Source organism: Erinaceus europaeus, chromosome 14, assembly GCF_950295315.1.
Source record: "Erinaceus europaeus chromosome 14, mEriEur2.1, whole genome shotgun sequence".
Lineage (NCBI taxonomy): Eukaryota > Metazoa > Chordata > Mammalia > Eulipotyphla > Erinaceidae > Erinaceus > Erinaceus europaeus.
In genome coordinates, this window is record NC_080175.1 from 78,829,309 (window position 1) to 78,848,362 (window position 19,054).

The window sequence follows — 19,054 nt, forward strand, 5'->3', positions numbered from 1 at the left end:
GGTGAAGGGTGGGGGGGGGGGCACTGGGAGTGGTAGATTCATAACGCTGGCACTGAGCCCCAGCAAATAACGCTAATAGCAATAAAAAATAATACTAGTAAGACAAAATAATTTAAAGGTTTAATTTCTTTTTAAAAAAACATTTTCTAAATTTTTATTTTCTTTTTTAAGATTTTATTTATTCATGAGAAAGATAGGGGAGAGAGAGAGATCCAGACATCATTCCGGTATATGTGCTGCAGGGGACTGAACTCGGGGCCTCATGCTTGAGTGTCCAATGCTTTATCCACTGCGCCACCTCCCGAACCACTTAAAGGTTTAATTTCTATACAAGTACATATTCCTTTAAATGGGTAACTAGATCATGCTATCAATTCGAATTGTTTACAACCATCAGTCTGAGGCTAAAGCACCATTTTTGACACTTAGAAAAACTGTCCTACAAGGAGTCGGGCGGTGGCGCAGCGGGTTAAGCGCACGTGGCGCAAAGCGCAAGGACCGGCGTAAGGATCCCAGTTCGAGCCCCTGGCTCCCCATCTGCAGGGGAGTCGCTTCACAGGTGGTGAAGAAGGTCTGCAGGTGTCTATCTTTCTCTCCCCTCTCTGTCTTCCCCTCCTCTCTCTATTTCTCTCTGTCCTATCTAACAACAACATCAACAACAACAATAACTGCAACAGCAATAAAAAAAGGAGCAACAAAAGGGAAAACAAATAAATATTTTAAAAATTAAAGAAAAACTGTCCTACTTTACTCTGTATGGTTATGTATATATGAACTGCTGCAAAACTGCCTTTGAAAATCATCCTATGTTTCCCTTTAGCTACGTAAAACCATTGGACTGCTTTACAAATTCTAAAGCAGTTACATAGGGGGAAATACCCATAAGAATATTCTGGGGAGGTAGCATAATGGTTATACAAAACGACTTTCACACCCGAGACATGAAAGAATTTTCTAAGGAAAAAATGATGTTACTAAAGCCTTTATAAGTATCCTCAAAGTAATGGCAACTAGAACTTCACTATTTACTTAACAATATCATCCTACTTTCTCTATGATAATGGCATATTCTCAGCGCTTTAAGCAGCCAAGTGTATTTCAATGTATAACTTATGCATTCTTATAATAATATTTTAGGTCCACTGGCTATTCTGAGGTCATAGTTGTTGTTGGAGGCTGTGAGCGAGTTGGAGGATTTAACCTTCCATACACCGAGTGCTATGATCCTGTGACAGGAGATTGGAAGTCTCTGGCTAAGCTTCCAGAATTTACCAAATCAGAGTATGCAGTCTGTGCTCTAAGAAATGACATCCTTGTTTCAGGTAAATAAACAATTACATTAACTACTTTTACTTTGAATGCAGTTTGACCATTTTAAATAACAGCAGCATATAAAAAAAAAAAAAGAAAAAAAAAGTGAAAGTGAGTATGCCCACTGTAGACAGATAAATTCCTTTTTTTTTTTTTTGATATTTTTATTGGTGATTTACAAGATCATAAGATAATAAGGATGTAACTCCACACAACTCCTGCCACCAAAGTTCTGTGTGCCTTACCCTCCTCTACCAGTAACTGCCATAATTCTCCCAAGACTATAGTTATGAGTTGAATATATATATATATATATATATATATATATATATATTTGTCTTTTTTCAAGTTCATGAGTTTCAGTTCTCTATATTTCACCTATGAGTGAAATAGCCCCTAGTTAGAGAAATTTATACAACAAATAAAACTGAGGAACAGCATGGCAGCTCACCTGGGAAGGCACTTGGTGGGCTATGCACATAACCCAGGTTCAAGCCCAGCCCCTACCACAATGGGGGCTGCTTCTGTGCTGTGGTGTCTTCCCCCTCCTCTGTCTTGCTCTCTTTCTCTATCTGAAAAAGTCAGTCCAGCAAACAAACAAACAAAATAAATAAACACTGAAGTTTTGCTTCTAAAAACAGACATGAGGTGATGCAAAATGATTTCCAAAAGATGCAACAGAAAAGTATCTTGATCGTATCATTTTTATTTTACATGCTTTCAGATGCATAGAGAATGTTACAGTATTTGAAGGTTTTTTCCTATTTTGTATTAAGAAACACAGTAAACTATGCAAAGTCAGAAGCACTCATGGAATTATGTTTTCTGAAATTCTCCCTAAAGATTATGACTTAAGATTTTCTTTGAAGTTCTTAACTTCTTTTGTAACACATGATATCAAATATCAAGCAGACAGAGGGACAGATCATGGAGCACCTGGTTGGATGCACACATTAAAATGCATAAGAACCCAGGTTCAAGCCCCTGGTCCCTACCTGCAGGTGGGGAAAGCTTCACAAGCAGTGAAGCAGTGTTGCAGGTGTTTCTCTCGCACTCTCAGTCTCCTCTATACCTCTCAGTTTCTCTCTGTTTCTATAAAAAAAATAGTAAATTAAAAAAATTAATTGAGTCAGGCAGTAGCGCAGCAGGTTAAGTGCATGTAGCGCTAAGCGCAAGGAGTGGCGTAAGGACTCCAGTTCGAGCCCCCGGCTCCCCACCTGCAGGGGAGTCACTTCACAGGCGATGAAGCAAGTCTGCAGGTGTCTGTCTTTCTCTCCCCCTCTCTGTCTTCCCCTCCTCTCTCCATTTCTCTCTGTCCTGTCCAACAATGACATTAATAACAATAATAATAACTACAACAACAATAAAAATAATAAGGGCAGCAAAAGAAATAAATTTTTTTTAAAAAAATTTTAATCAAGCAGACAGTAAAGTAACAATTATGCAAAGTATAAAATCATTGAGTCTGTAGTCTAAACTCTGTTGTTTAAATAATTTTACCAGCTTTGTAGATTATGTGACTAAACACTAATACTATAGCACATACTTCATTGTGTACAGTGACATAATTTTGTGAAAATGGGTGATTTTTTTTAAAGACCTCTTTATAATAATAATTCTTTTGTTTATCTGCTTTTGATGTTGACAATCTACACTTGTGTAAAACCAATCTTGTGCAAGTTATTATTTGGATCCCACAGTTATTGATTCTTGTAATAATAATTACCAAAGTTTAGGTGTGTTCTGTAGAAATATTTCCTCTGAGCTTTAGGTGGTCTCTTGTTTCATTTATTGATTTGAACTCTCAAACTCTAGGACTGAATACATTGTTATGTCTTCATTAACTCTGCCTCAGGGACACAAATGCCCCAGTGAGGTGTGTGTATTGTATGTGTGTTGTTTTGCATTTCAAGGCGGAAGGATCAACGGCCGTGATGTCTGGATTTATAACTCACAGTTAAACATTTGGATCAGAGTTGCTTCTCTAAATAAAGGCAGATGGCGTCACAAAATGGCTGTCCTCCTTGGTAAAGTAAGAGAAACCACTTATTATTACTACTCTTGATACATAATAAAATAAATCCAAAATAAATACCACAGTTGAATTCTTCAGTTTACCCTCCCTCTGGGTATTTTGGATTCAAATGGTATTTCCTTCCATTTCTAACCTCAATAGATAAACTGACTGTATAAACAATTTGACACTGTACTTTTGAATGGATATTTTGTTCTCCCAAATTGGAATGCGTGACAGTGTAGCACATTTCTCTCTTCATATGTCACAAGAGTTTAAATGCCTAAGAGGCACTGGAAAATAAAGGAGTTAGGTCAAGCAAAAACAGGCCAGTGTTCAATCCAAGCAATCTTCTTCCTCTTACTGAACTTACATGGGCAGTTAAACAAAGATATATTTACCTAAGTGATGTTATTTTGTCTGTTTCACTTGTACAACTAGGAACAAAGCAAGTTTGACCTCCGTATTCAGATAAACTCACATATGTGTATATGCTTTTTTCATTTGTCATTAAGTTTGTGACAAGACTGTAAGATCACAATGTATAGTTCCAAACCACACTCACCACCAAAGTTCTGTCTCCCCACCCTGCCACCCACCTCCCAAAGAAACCACCAGAGTTCTCACAAGTTTCACAGTTTGCTTGCTTCTGTTTGGTTTGGATTTTTTTTTTCTGGCAAGTTCATGTAAATCAGATCTCTAGATTCCACATATGAGTGACCCCATCTGGTATATGTCTTTCATCTCTTCACTTATTTCACTGAGCATAATCACCTCCAGTTCCATCCATCCATTTTGTTCCAAAGGACACAGTACCATCTTTTTTATTGCAGAGTAGTATCCCATGGAATAGATATCCCATAACTTCTTTAGCCAGTGATCTGTTAATGGGCATTTAGGCTGCTCCCATTCTTTGGCTATTGTGAATAATGTAGCTATGAACACAGGGGTGCATATGTCCCTTTGAATTAGTGTTTGAGTGTCCACTGGATAAATGACTCAGAGTGGTATTGCTGGATTTTCTTAAAGGATTGTCCATCCAGTCTTCCAAAGAGGCTGTCCCAGTTTGCATTCCCACCACAATGTAACAGAGTTCCCTTTTCTCCACCTTTCCAACACCTGTCCTTTCCTGGTTTGTTGATATGAACTATTCTCTCAGGTGTGAGATGGTATCTCAATGTAGTTTTATTTTTTTATTCTGGATAGAGATAGAGAGGAATTGAGAGGGGAGGGTGAGACAGAAAAAGTGACACCTGTAGCACTGTTTCATTGCTTGTCAAGCTTCCACCACAGGTGGGGACCAAGGGCTTGAACCTGGATTCTTGTACACTATAATGTATAAGCTCAACCAGGTGCATCACCCCCTGGCCCCTCAAGATAGTTTTAATTTGCATTTCTCTAATGTTGAGTGAAGTGGAGCATTTCTTCATGTGTCTGTGGGCCTCATATATATATATATATATTAACACTTTTTTTTTTGCCTCCAGGGTTATTGCTGGAGCTCAGTGCCTGTATATGAATCCACTGCACTTGGAGGCCATTTTTCCCCCCTTTGTTGCCCTTGTTGTTGTAGCCTTGTTTTGGTTATTTGTGTTGTTGTTGTTGTTGATGTCGTTTGTTGTTGAATAGGACAGAGAGAAATGGAGAGAGGAGGGGAGACAGAGGGGGAGAAAAAGATAGTCACCTGCAGACCTACTTCACCGCCTGTGAAGTGACTCCCCTGTAGATGGGGAGCCAGGGACTCAAACTGGGATCCTTACACCGGTCCTTGTGCTTTGCGTCACATGCGCTTAACCAGCTCGCTGCCACCTGACCCCCTTTTGTTTTTTTAAATACCAGATCACTACTCAGCTCTGGCTTATGGTGGTGCAGGGGATTGAACCTGGGACTTCAGAGCCTTGGGCATGATAGTCTGTTTGCATAACCATTATGCTATAATGCCCTGCACCCAATAGATTTTAAATAAAACTTGTTGATTATATCTAACAAGTTTCTCTTTCTCCCCCCACCCCCGCACACACACGCACACACATTCTGAACCATGTATTGTCCTTACTAACTTGAGATTTTTCTTGTGTACTAGTAGTTTCAAAACTTAAAAAAACTTCGGGGTTTTTGTTTGATTTGCTTTGTTTTTAAGTGAAATCTAGTGATGCAGGAGCATGTGCAGTAGATCAAGCAGTGGATCTCCCCAGACACAAGGTCCTGAGTCCAGGACCTACATCACATTTGTCGAGAGTGCTGCTCTGATTTTCTCTTTCTCTCTCCCTCATTTAATTAAGAAATCTCTAAATAAAAATAAAGTTAAACCTAATATAAAAATCTGATACATAAAACAGATAAATAATGCAATGTGGAATTATACCCCTTGACAACTACATTCTTATAAAACATAATTTTCTTAGTAAAAAATTTTTTTAATTAAAAAAAACATAATGGTCTACTGTGGGCTAATATAGTTTTTCCTTGTCTCCATCTCTTATATGATTCTCCAGAAATTAATTAATAATAAGTCAGCAATGTTTTGTTTTTGTTTTTAATTCCCTAATACCCTTTCTAAAAAAGAACACTGCTTCCTGGGTCCTCCTGTGGAGATATTTTGGAATCACCAATGAGAAAACAGAATGTTCTAGTTAAAAATGGTACCAGGAACTTTCCCATTCAACCTCCCATTAGTCCGTGTCCTTCCCACACACAGCCCCCAGACTTCTTACACTATAGATAATTAGAGCTTCCCAAAGCACATTTGAAAATTACTGCTAATTCTTAGACATTGGTCTCACGCTCTGCTGCCAACAACAAGGCCAAAGAGATTATGGGGACTATGAGAAATAAAATGGAAATAAAATATGAATAGACTATTTCCTCCAAACTGTAGAGTTCATTACTTGTCAGGTACTTTTCTAGCCACTTGTAGGAACTAACATGAACAAAATAGGCCCTGTCTTCAAAAGTCTGACGGTCTATTACTGCTTGTCTGTTATTTTCATTTATTTATTTTATCAGAGCACTGCTCAGCTTTGGCTTATGGTGGTGCAGATGATTGAGACCTGGAACTTTTGAGTCTCAGGCATAAGAGTCTCTGCATAACGGTTATGCTATCTCCCCCATCCTCTATTTTCATTTTATAGCTTTATAACAATCAAAATATTTTCATCTTACATGAGTAAGCATTTAAGCTAAATTATGTCAGATTCTCTTTGACATACAGTGAAATTTCACCTTCCCCAATAAACCCATTATACGTTGAAAATACCAAAAACTGGGCGAGGGGCTGGGCGGTAGCGTACCCAGTAAAGTGCAAGAATGGGCACAAAGGATCCCGTTTCGAGCCCCCAACTCCCCACCTGCAGTGGGGCGGGTCACTTCACAAGTGGTGAAGCAGGTCTGCAGGTGTCTATCTCTCTCCCCCTCTCTGTCTTACCCTCCTCTCTCAGTTTCTCACTGTCCTATCCAACAACAGCAGCAACAGCAACAACAATGGAAAAAAGATGGCCTCCAGGAGCAGTGGATTCGTAGTGCAGGCACGGAGCCCTAGTGCAACCCTAGAAGCAAAAAAAAAAAAAAAAAAAAAAAAACTGGGCTGGGGAGACAGCATAATGGTTATGCAAAAAAAAAAAAAAAAAAACTTTCATGCCTGAAGCTCTGAGGTCCCAGGTTCAGTCCCCAGCACCACCATGTGCCAGAGCCAAGCAGTGCCCTGGTCTTTCTCTCTGTATCAGTCTCTCTGCCTTCCTTCCTTTCTCTCTGTCTCTTTCTCTCATTAAAATAAGATAAATAAAATATTTTTAAAAGATAAACTGAAAAGTTAACACACCTAACGTGCAGAAAATCATAGTTTAGCTTGGCCCACTCAGGACACGCACATGAACCCACAGCTGAGCAAAACAAGTAGCACACAATCTACTTTATCATGAAGTCTGAATATCTTGTATACTTTATGCACTACGGTACTGAAAGTAAAAAGGCACAGTGGCTGCCTCTGCTCACGCTCACATGCCTGGGAGCTGTGGCTTGCTACCGCCTAGGGTCACAGGAGCATGGCGCTTCTTACTGCTCTCCTAGGGAAAAAGAGCAAAGCAGAATTGAGGGTATGAAAGTATGGTTTCTATTGAACGCACATTGCTTTGGCACTGCCATAAAGTTGAAAAGTTGTAAGTTGGACCATCATAAGTCAGGTGTTATCTGTTACTCTCAACTCGAGTAGCCCCTGGTGGGGGTGGAAAAATTACCGTTTCATGTCTAAGAAACAGATACATGTACATATCTGTTACATAAACAGACATACAATATAGGTCGTATTAAAACGCCACTGGAGGGGAATATCATGAAAAAAGTGTCTAAAAAGATTTGTTAATGGTGGTTAGGGGATGACAAATTTGTTTTGAGGGTTCAGAAACAGCTAAGTAGATTGTGACTATAGTTGTCAAGGGATTTTTTAAAGGACACAGCTTCCTTAATTCTTCAGCCAGCTAATTCAGATTTCAGACTTTGGGTCATCGAGCTTCTTCCATGTGTTTTGCATCTAGGTATATGTTGTTGGAGGCTATGATGGGCAGAACAGACTTAGCAGTGTTGAGTGTTATGACTCGTTTTCAAATCGATGGACTGAAGTTGCTCCCCTTAAGGAAGCAGTGAGTTCACCTGCTGTGACTAGCTGTGTAGGCAAACTGTTTGTGATTGGTGGAGGACCTGATGATAATACTTGCTCTGATAAGGTAAGCCATGCTTTTCTTAGAGAAATTATCGGTGACAGAGATGAAAAGAGAAATCCAGGGCGGGGGTAGATAGTTACACAAAGAGACTTTCACACCTGAGCCTCCAAAATCACAGGTTCAATCCCCCACACCACCATAAGTCAGAGCTAAGCAGTGTTCTGGTAAAAATAAATCAATAATAAAACTTTAAAAAGAGAGAAATCCAGAAGGCTTATCATGTTGGTAGCTAGTCCTTTATTATAATGGACCTTTCTTAATAAGTGGCTGGTCTTTTATATGCTTTAGGAGAAGAACATTCCTACTAGTTTTAATGATTTGCTAAAAAAAAAAAAAAAAAGTGTAAACCAATGGCAGGGGAGATAACATAAGGTTTATGCAAACAGATTCTCTTGCCTGAGTCTCTGAGGTCCCAGGTTCAATCCCTTGTACCACTATAAGCCAGAGCTGAGCAGTGCTCTGGGGAAAAAAAAAGAAATTTTATATATATATATATATATATATATATATATATATATATATATATATATATATATGCCAATATTTTTGGAATGGGACTAATCTCAGTGTTGAGATCTTGTACTAAGTTATTTCAGATCTCTTACTGATAGACTCTCCAGAATAAAAAGATACTTCACACAAACCGCAGCTTGGAAGTGAATTTGCAAAGGGGAAGATAATAACTACACTGCTTCCAGCCACTTCATTTCAAAGGAATTTTTTAGTACAAGAGCAGAAAGGAAATTTCTATGATTTAAACAGAGGCTGGCTCCAAATGGCCACAGTTTTCATTCCCCCAGAAAGAAGATCTGGTACTGTCCTGACATCTCAGGAAATACCATGTGTATACCAGAAACAAGTATCCAGTGCCTCACTGGGTTAATGACAGTTAACTGCATTTTATCAATAAATTTGTTCTTTTAGTAAACAGAATTGCAATGTCAAATGCTGCATACTTAAATTCAGTTATTTCAGAATTTAAAATTTCAAAGTATATTTAATTGAGATTTTGTGTATATGTGTGTTCCTTTGAAGAAAGAATTCCCTAGAAGTACAAAAATAAAATCTGGTTGATGCTTAGATGTCCTTACTGTTAATTTTAATGACTGTCCTAACATCTGGCTGTTAATTTTAATGAAACGAACCTGGTAACTATTCATCCTGTAAAAAATTTGTTTTTGTTACTCTGCCCAGCTTGGTAGTAAGAAACCTGCTTTTCTTCTGAGAATTTTGTAAGTCAGACATTTCATAATTAAGCCAGTGTTCATTCTGTAAGGGTTTTGATTTTTTTCATCATGTTTCTGTGTAGGCTAATTTTGATGAAAAATTTTAATTAAATATCTTCACATATCATTAGGTTCAATCTTATGATCCAGAAACCAATTCTTGGCTACTCCGTGCAGCTATTCCAATTGCCAAGCGGTGTATAACAGCTGTATCCTTAAACAACCTGATCTACGTTGCTGGTGGATTGACCAAGGCAATATATTGTTATGATCCAGTTGAGGATTACTGGATGCATGTACAGAATACATTCAGTCGACAGGTAATAACGTAAAACAGTCTAGAAGACATCAATCTAGGACCAAGTACATGGCCATTATGAATATGCTGTAGTTACACTACTCGATTATTTCACATATGCTTGAATTATTTCATGTTTTTTATAGCTCCACAAAAATCATATGTGATACCTGTTTTGAACTCCTGAGGAATTGTTTTATGACAACAATTCTTGTGTTTTTTTTTTCCCACAAGTTGCTATTACACACACACTGTTGATGTGTTTTCCCTTGACCTTTGTTTGGAATCCTGTTCTAGTCCTTATCCTTTTCTCTTGCATATTTCAAAAGAAATGTTCCCAAACTGGTTTCTTCCCTCTGTAATTGGAGGTTAGGTTACTTGTTTTATTAGGAAGGAAATGGCTGTGCCCCTCTGTTCACACTCTCCACCTGCATCTTTTCTGCTCCTGCTCCCCTCCCCCCCACCAGTCTTAGGATTCATGCCTCTGCTCTTCTTCCTTCCACCAGTGAATCTGGTTCTCATGCTAGAAATCTGGCTCTAACTGTTCCACTCAGGAAATGTTCTCTCAAAGGTCCTTAATACATGCCTATTGCTGAGCCTCTGTCCCCTGCTTTCTTCCCAGTTTACACTATATTACTGAATGTTCTCACTGCTCACTGATGACCTCAGGTCTTTGTGTCCACCAAAGCCTCCCTCCTGTGTTTCCACTTAAATTTCCAGCTGCCTACTTGATGTCTTCCATTTCAAACTGAAGACAGAATTGACCACCTTTTCCAAGCCTCCTTTTTCTGTCTCTAATCAGCTGATTAACTAGAAGAACTATTTCTCTTTCTTTTCTTTTTCATTCTTTCTTTTTCTTTTCACTGTTTCTACACTCACAACACACCATATATGTTGATTCATTCCCACACTAACCAACTCTGTGCCATTACCGGGTGTCTTTCAATTAGATTCAATTCTGATGCAGTCCGCTGTGTTACACAAGTTAAGGACTCAGGACCACAAGACTGTTACTGCCTCAGATGCCAAGGTGGCCCAGATTATCCCCAGAAGAATGACCTGTTATAGGTCAAGTTCCCCACAAGTCCCTCCTTGGACTAGAGAATTTGCTCTGATAGCTCATGTGACTTAAGGAAACACATAAGTTTATAACAGCCAGCTGAAGAGCTGCATGGCGTGGGGGTGTGTCCGGCAGGGTCTCAGGCACCGGAGCTTCTGTTCTCAGGAAGTTGCAGTGTGTCACCCGCACAACACATGGAGGAGTTCACCAACCCCAAAGCTGCCCAAATCCCTTTCTACTGAGATTGAGTTTGCTTTCATGACATAGATCGCATATGCTGCTGCCTTGGTTTATACTGTCACCATAGTCTCGATTGCTTTCCCTACCTTTTGGCCTAGAATTCTACTTTTCTCTCAACTCTTCACCTCAGTTACCACAAACTGAGGTTACTCTCTCAATCATTCTTTTGTTCCTCATATGTCGCTGCCCTTATCAATCTCTATTATAGCTGTTATATTGTTTGTTTCCTTTTTTTAAATCACCAGGGCTTCAGCACTGTAGCCTGACTTCTTCATATAGAGACTCAGACAAAGAAAGACAACAGCGCCAAAGCACCGTCCAGTGCAGTGGGGGTGGGGCTTAAACCTGGGTCGTGCACATAGCAAAGCAGGTGCAATATCCAACTGAGCTATTGGGTTGTCAGAAAAGTCGTGACATATTAGTCTCTGTATTTCTGTGCAAAAATGCCTCATGACCTTTCTGAAAACCCAATATTTTGCAGTCCCTAGAATTCAGTCTTCTTAAGGTTAAGTTGGGTTTTTTTTTTTTTCTTTGTATGTGTCTTGTAATTTTGGTATCCAGGAAATTGTTATTGAGTAAATAAATAAATAAATGAAGTGATGGAATCCTTGTTTTAAAATAACCTTGGGGGTCGGGCGGTAGCACAGCAGGTTAAGCACACATGGTGCAAAGCGCAAGGACTGGCATAAAGATCCCAGTTGGAGCCCCCAGCTCCCCATCTGCAGGGGAGTCACTTCACAGGTGGTGAAGCAGGTCTGCAAGTGTCTATCTTTCTCTCCTCTTCTCTGTCTTCCCCATCTCTCTCCATTTCTCTCTGTCCTATCCAACAACAACGACATCAATAACAGCGATAATAATAACTACAACAACAATAAAACAACCAGGGCAACAAAAGGAAAATAATGGCCTCCAGGAGCTGTGGATTTGTGGTGCAGGCACCGAGCCCCAGCAATAACCCTGGAGGCAAAATAAATAAGTAAGTAAATATAAAATAACCTTATACCAAGGTATATGACATGTTGACTATAATGGTTCTTTTTTTTTTTTTTTAAGATTTTATTTATTAGTAAGATAGGAGAAGAGAGAAAGAACCAGACATCAGGACCTCATGCTTGAGAATCCAAAGCTTTATCGCTGCCCCACCTCCCGGACCACTGGTTCTGTTTTTCTAAAGCTGTTGACATAGAGGCACAATCTGTAGTTAGTAATCAATACATCAGAATGGCACTGGCTCAGCCAGTGAAAGAGACATAATAAAACTTCAGCTTCGTGGCACAGAGGGAAAAGAGTTCTGTCTCTCTGGTGTCACATTTAAGTGAACTACATCTCTATAGCTCAGAGTCCTCTCCTGACCTCTGTGGAGGTAAACGTGTGCTGCACCAGATCTGAGCCTGTGGAATGGTCACACTCGCCCATGTGACAAGTATTTACGTGTATTTACAAATCCTTTACAGTTTAGTGTATCATCACTGAGAATTACTGTTCATTATATAAAGTAGTAACAGAGCTTAAGAAGACAATTGCTAGCAACTAGTCGAATGCTAGGCAAACACTGAACATCTTTTAAACTAACTAGAGATAAAACTGAGAAAAACCAGCAAACATCTACGGCTATACTACCCTGAACATGCCTAGCTCATCAGAAAACCACCAAAATACATAGGGTACATTTTCTCTCATTAGACTAGTAAAAACTGACTTTAGACAACAACATCAATAACAATGATAATATTAACCACAACAATGGTAAAACAACCAGGGTAACAAAAGGGGAAAAAATGGCCTCCAGGAGCACCGAGGCTTGGCAATAACCCTGGAGGCAAAAAAAAAAAAAATGACTTTAGAATTTCAAGGAAATAAACAGATCAGAACTGTGTTAAATTTGTTGTAACAAATCATTGATGTCCATACCCAATCAAGTTTCTATCAAATCTCTTAAAGAAAAAAAACACTGAAATTATCTTATTCTTAGAATTATCTTTTCTTCTCTAGTTGTTTCTGCCAATAACTTCAAGATATATGTGTGTATATATAAATTATTGGTAGTTTTTGAACTATGAATACATTTTTAAAAATAAGTTTTTAATTTATTCATGAGAAAGAGGAGAGGGAGACAAAGAACCAGACATCACTCTGGTACATGTGCTGCCAGGGATTGAACTCAGGACCTCATGCTTAAGAATCCGATGCTTTATCCACTACGCCACCTCCTGGACCACTATGAATAAGTTTTTGACTCCCCTTTAAAGCTGTTCAGTGAGGTTGGAGGCAGATAGCATAATGGTTATGTAAAGAGACTCTCATGCCTGAGGCTCCAGAAGTCCCCGGTTCAAACCCCTGCTCCACCATAAACCAGAGCTGGGCAGTGCTCTGGTAAAATAATTAATTAGTTATTAATTAATTAATTAGCTAAAGCTGTTCAGTGAAAAAGGATAAATCGAACTAATAATTTGAACTTAAAGATGTGGTTTTTGGCAGCCTGGTGGTACCGGAGCAGGTTAAGCGCACGTGGCGCAAAGCGTAAGGATCCCGATTGGGGCCCCCTGCTCCCCACCTGCAGGGAAGTCGCTTCACAAGCAGTGAAGCAGATCTGCAGGTGTCTGTCTTTCTCTCCCCATCTCTGTCTTCCTCTCCTCTCTCCATTTCTCTGGCCTAACAATGACGACATCAATAACAATAACTACAACAACAATTCTTTAAAAAAGGTGGTCCGGGAGGTGGCACAGTTATAAGGGTTTGGACGCTCAAGCATGAGGTCTCGCGTTCAATTACCGACAGCACATGTGTCAGAGTGATGTCTGGTTCTTTCCCTCTCCTCCTATCTTTTTCATAAATAAAATAATCTAAAAAATAAATCAAAAGGGAAAATAAATTTTTTCGAAAGATGTTTTTAATATGCTTAGAATATTGAATGGCGGGATAGCTGAAAAATTAGCCCTTTTTTTACAATCCTAGTGACCCTAGCCCTTTTCTCTGTCCTACTATCACCATCATTCCTAACATTCACAACTTCTATTTTAAGACCTTGATTTTTTTTTTTTTTTCCTCCTCCAGGGTTATTGCTGGGCTCGGTGCCTGCACCATGAATCCACCGCTCCTGGAGGCCATTTTTTCCCCCTTTTGTTGCCCTTGTTGTAGCTTCGTTGTGGCTATTATTATTGCTCCTGGAGGCCATTTTTTCCCCCTTTTGTTGCCCTTGTTGTAGCTTCGTTGTGGCTATTATTATTGCTCCTGGAGGCCATTTTTTTCCCCTTTTGTTGCCCTTGTTGTAGCTTCGTTGTGGTTATTATTATTGCCCTTGTTGACGCAATTCGTTGTTGGATAGGACAGAGAGAAATGGAGAGAGGAGGGGAAGACAGAGAGGGGGAGAGAAAGATAGACACCTGCAGACCTGCCTCACCGCCTGTGAAGCGACTCCCCTGCAGGTGGGGAGCCGGGGGCTCGAACCGGGATCCTTACGCCGGTCCCTGCGCTTTGCGCCACATGCGCTTAACCCACTGCGCCACCGCCCGACCCCCGACATATCTTGATTTTTAACTTTCACCAGAAGTATCTAAAAGCCCCCACCACAGTAGAAGAAGCTTCAGTGCTAAGGTCTCTGTCTGAAAAAATCGGCCCAAAGCTGTGAAGACCCAGCACTGGCAGCCAAAAAAAGAAAATTGTGAGAAGCTGTTGTTGTTGTTGTTGTTGTTGTTATCTTTACCAGAGCACTGCTCAGCTCTGACTTGTAGCATTGCTGGGGATTGAATTTGGGACATGAGAGTCGCAGGCACTAAAGTCGTTTTGCATAACTATTATGCCCCGAGTGGTTATTTTTTTATGTTTATTTATTCCCTTTTGTTGCCATTGTTGTTATTATTGTTGTTGTCGTTGTTGGATATGACAGAGAGAAATGGAGGGGGGGAGAAAAATAGACACCTGCAGACCTGCTTCACCACCTGTGAAGCGACTCCCCTGCAGGTGGGGAGCCAGGGGCTCAAACTGGGATCCTTATGCCAGTCCTTGCGCTTTGCGCTACGTGCACTCAACCCGCTGCACTACTCCCCAACTCCCGAGTGGTTTATTTTTTAATGTCAGTTATGTTTGCTTTTCCCTTATTCAACAGATCATATATTTGAAATGTCTTAAAAAAAAAAAAAAAAGTCACTAATAAGGGGCCAGGCAGTAACGCAGCGGGTTAAGTGCACATGGTGCAAAGCGCAAGGACCAACTTAAGGATCCTGGTTCCAGCCCCAGGCTCCCCACATGTGGGGAGGGGGGTCGCTTCACAAGTGGTGAAGCAGGTCTGCAGGTGTCTGTCTTTCTCTCCCCACCCCTTCTTACCCTCCTCTCTCGATTTCTCTCTATCCTATCCAACAATAACGACAGCAATAACAACAGGGGCAACAAAAGAAAAAAAATAGCCTCCACAGGCACGGAGCCCCAGCAATAACCCTGGAGGAAAAAAAAAGTCACTAATAACAGCACTACAATAATTTGGTTATAGCTCATCCATTCAACATGTGGGTAACTCCATCTAATGGCTAATGTTCCTACTCTTTGGTGATGTGATAGCCACTGTATGAAGGAGTAAGCAAGCTCTTTAAACCTATTAATCCACCAACCTCACTTCATCTCAGCCTCAATTACTAACATATAGTCTTATCTTAAAGCTCAACCCACCTATGTAAGATTATCTAGCACTTACATAAGGCAGGAATAAAACAGAAGAAGGCTTATTTTAGATGTTAAGTTTTTTATTTTACTGGGTTTTTTGTTTGTTTGTTTGTTTTGGCTTTTACTTTTAAAAGCACATCTTGTGCCAATTTTTACTTGACTACCAAATCCTTTAGCTTTAACAGTTCCTCTTTATGTATTTGTTTAAACAGGAAAACTGTGGTATGTCTGTGTGCAATGGTAAAATATATATCCTCGGTGGAAGACGGGAAAATGGAGAAGCCACAGACACTATTCTCTGTTATGATCCTGCAACAAGTATCATTACAGGGGTCGCAGCAATGCCCAGACCAGTGTCTTATCATGGCTGTGTGACTATTCATAGATACAATGAGAAATGCTTTAAACTCTAACGCCAGGATACCTCATCCAAGAAGCCATGCCAATCCAAGAGAAGAGTTTTGGGAACTCCAAAATGGAAACTTGACATATATCCTTTGTGCCATGCGAGCACACACATAAAGTAAAAATAATAATTGTGGTGCCTTTCTCCCCAAAAGATCAATATTTAAACTTTAATAAAATGTTTCCTGTAACTGAAGACAAAAATGTTTCATTTGATGAACATAGTAGTAGTTGTTGCTTGGGCTTTGAAGAGAGCATACCTTAGTGTCTGTAAGAAACCTATGTAGAGTAGGAAATCATGTCTACCTGCATAGCTGTTAGGAAGCTGTGAATGGTCTCTTCTTTTATGTATGTTTATCATTAAGACTGTACATTTCTTATTTTGTCATATATATATATAATATATATATATATTTGCATGACTCAAGGCTTCACTAGATGAGATCTCAGTCATTCTAAGAGAAATCATTTTAAAGTATTTCTCACAAAAAATTCAAATTCATTAATTTTATTAAGATTATTTCTGTCATTGATAAGATGTAATGAAAATTTGAGTATCACAAGATACTAAATGATCGTGGCTTCATTCTTAGAACTGATGTCCTATATTAGAAATTTTTTTGAAAGGAGTTTGTGTAGGAAATACAAAAGCAAGTACCCTTAAAATGGAAAATAAAATTATAGGTTAATTTCTAAGGAAAAAAAAAATCTTTAAAAACCCTCAAGGGAAAATGACCCACAGTGGTTCTCTAAGGATGTTTGTATCATCTCCAAGTCCTACAAGGAAACTCCTTTCCTTGACTCTGGCAAAAGAGTTAAGATCTATTTTGTAATGTTACGTGAAAAACAGGGACAGAGTTTCTCCCTAGCCCAGTAGGGTTTGACCTCATTAAGTATGTTGCTTGGAATGAGAACCTCTTCCCTCCTACTTTCTTGTGAACAGCTAAAAAGTTCTAGAGTCTATTGTTACGTTGCTTTTCAAGAATCAGTTGGGGGGAAAAACAAAATCAATGGGGACCACCTATCTCTGTGGGTCCATTTTTATTTTAAAATTAGCAATCTAAAAAATAAAACTGACAGCAGTAGTTACAATTTTATAAGATAAATCTTTCATTTGTAACCCGTTGTATAAGACAGTGATTGCTCTCAAGCTTCTGGATAATAACTGTCTTTGCTTAGATCTTTCAACTTCAATTTATCATGTTTACTAAGCTTTCAAAGAGCAACGTAAGAAAAACCAAGTGATGATGGTTATTCCTGGATGGACAGATAGAACTTGGGTAGCCTGCTATCTCTTGACTTCCCAGATGCTATTGGTGTGTCACGTTGTAATTGTGTATTCTTTGTCATTATGAGATGTGATTGTAGTGTCACAGGATTTCTGTTCATTTGAGATAGTTTTGTTTTTGTTTTTGCTTTTTACCAGAGTACTGCTCAAATCTGGCTACTGGTGGTACAGAGGATTGGACCTGGGACCTCAGAGCCTCAGGCCTGAATCTGTTTGCATAACCATTATGCTATCTACCCCCACCCAAAACCAAGGCAGTTTTAACAAAAAAAAACCTAGCATTGGTTTTTTTTCTCATAGAATAATACAGGGATTTCAAATAAAAGACGGCATCAACTTTAATGCTTGACTGAAAAGCTTAGCTAGACTCAATTCTGATACCCCAATATTTGGAGAAACGGTTTCCTACTGTTTTAAATTGGGCCATTAGTTCTTTATAATCATTTACTTTTTCCTTACACCTTTTATAGATAAAGGAAGCTATGTAGTTTTTGCAGTGTTGAGATTATGTATGAGAAAAATGTTTTGTAAGTGCTGAGGACTACAAATTAAACTTGTCAACTCCATGTGTTTTTGTAAGATCGTGTTCATCCACAAATACAAACATTTCACATAAGACCTCAAGAAAACTTGTATGCTAATACTCTTGTTAATGTAAAAGTTTGGAACTATTTACTTGTATTTTATTACATATTTACTTTTAATATCTGTGTTTATTGTAGTAACTTTAAAATGAAATCCTATAAAAGAGAATTTCTATAAATGTGGGCCTTATGCCAATACTTTAATTTTTTTCTCTACATAATTTAATACTGTAGAAATTAAATAGGGCACACAATAACCTTGTTTGACTCTTTGGGAATTAAAATAACTTTTTAAAATGATTCAACTGATAACTTTCCTTTAATAGTTTTCAACAAATAATAGTGTTAGCATTGATAATTTTTAAGTAGATATAATTAGTATATCAAAAGGGATATATAGATTATATTGAGGGATTGGTATTAGATATCACACAGTTGACAGATTTTCTTCAATAAGTGATGTTCACATAAACCTTTGATATATACGTATATGTAGCTAGGTAATATGGTCATGGACACACATAAACAAGTACCGATATTCATCAGTTTGCAATGATTTAAAAAAAAAAAAGGGGGGAGTTGGGCGGTAGCTCAGTGGGTTAAGCACACGTGGTTTGAAGCGCAAGGACCGGCATTAGGATCCTGGTTTGAGCCCCCGGCTCCCCACCTGCAAGGGGATCATTTCACAGGCAGTGAAGCAGGTCTGCAGGTGTCTATCTTTCTCTCCCCCTGTCTTCCCCTTCTCTCTCCATTTCTCTCTGTCCTATCCCAACAATGACGACAATAACTACAACAATGGCAACAAAAGGGAATAAATATTTTTAAAAATAATAAAAAAAGAAAAAGTAAAAAATAGTTGACCTTACTGAAGTCTGTCTCATTAGATTTAATTGGGCATTTCTAGAATATGTATTCTGTTGCTTTACAGCACTCATAGCCAACTTTTTTTTTTCCAAAAGAAAGGAAAAGATACCACCATTAAGATGTGTCCTCCAATGCAGTAGGGACCCAGTTCAAATATGTATAATTTATTTTTTAAAGTACACGATGGGTATGATGACTTCTTATATATAGTACAGGAATATATATAATACAGGTTTATAAAGCTAGGCGACAAATTGGAAGCAGAGATGAACTGTAATCCTTTGCCACGTTTTCTTTTTTGTGAATGAGTTATGAAGTCTGGTTTTTACAACAGAAGACTCTTTTCTGACTTACTCTGATCTTCCCATTGACTTTACTGCACAACTATGAAGT

The 19,054-nt window shown here is 38.9% G+C and overlaps 1 protein-coding gene across 3 annotated transcripts in view; it reads left to right on the forward strand.

The window, feature by feature from the left end:
- KLHL24 (kelch like family member 24) overlaps window positions 1-18,636 on the forward strand; it is a 39,971-nt gene extending 21,335 nt beyond the window's left edge. For all 3 annotated transcript variants that reach the window (XM_016192921.2, XM_016192922.2, XM_060172047.1), the window contains 5 exons: window positions 1,138-1,322; window positions 3,225-3,343; window positions 7,855-8,043; window positions 9,398-9,586; window positions 15,733-18,636. In XM_016192921.2, the coding sequence (XP_016048407.1) occupies window positions 1,138-1,322; window positions 3,225-3,343; window positions 7,855-8,043; window positions 9,398-9,586; window positions 15,733-15,933 (883 nt within the window). In that variant the 3' untranslated portion in view covers window positions 15,934-18,636. The remainder of the gene's footprint in view (window positions 1-1,137; window positions 1,323-3,224; window positions 3,344-7,854; window positions 8,044-9,397; window positions 9,587-15,732) is intronic.
- The last annotated feature ends 418 nt before the right edge of the window (window positions 18,637-19,054 follow it).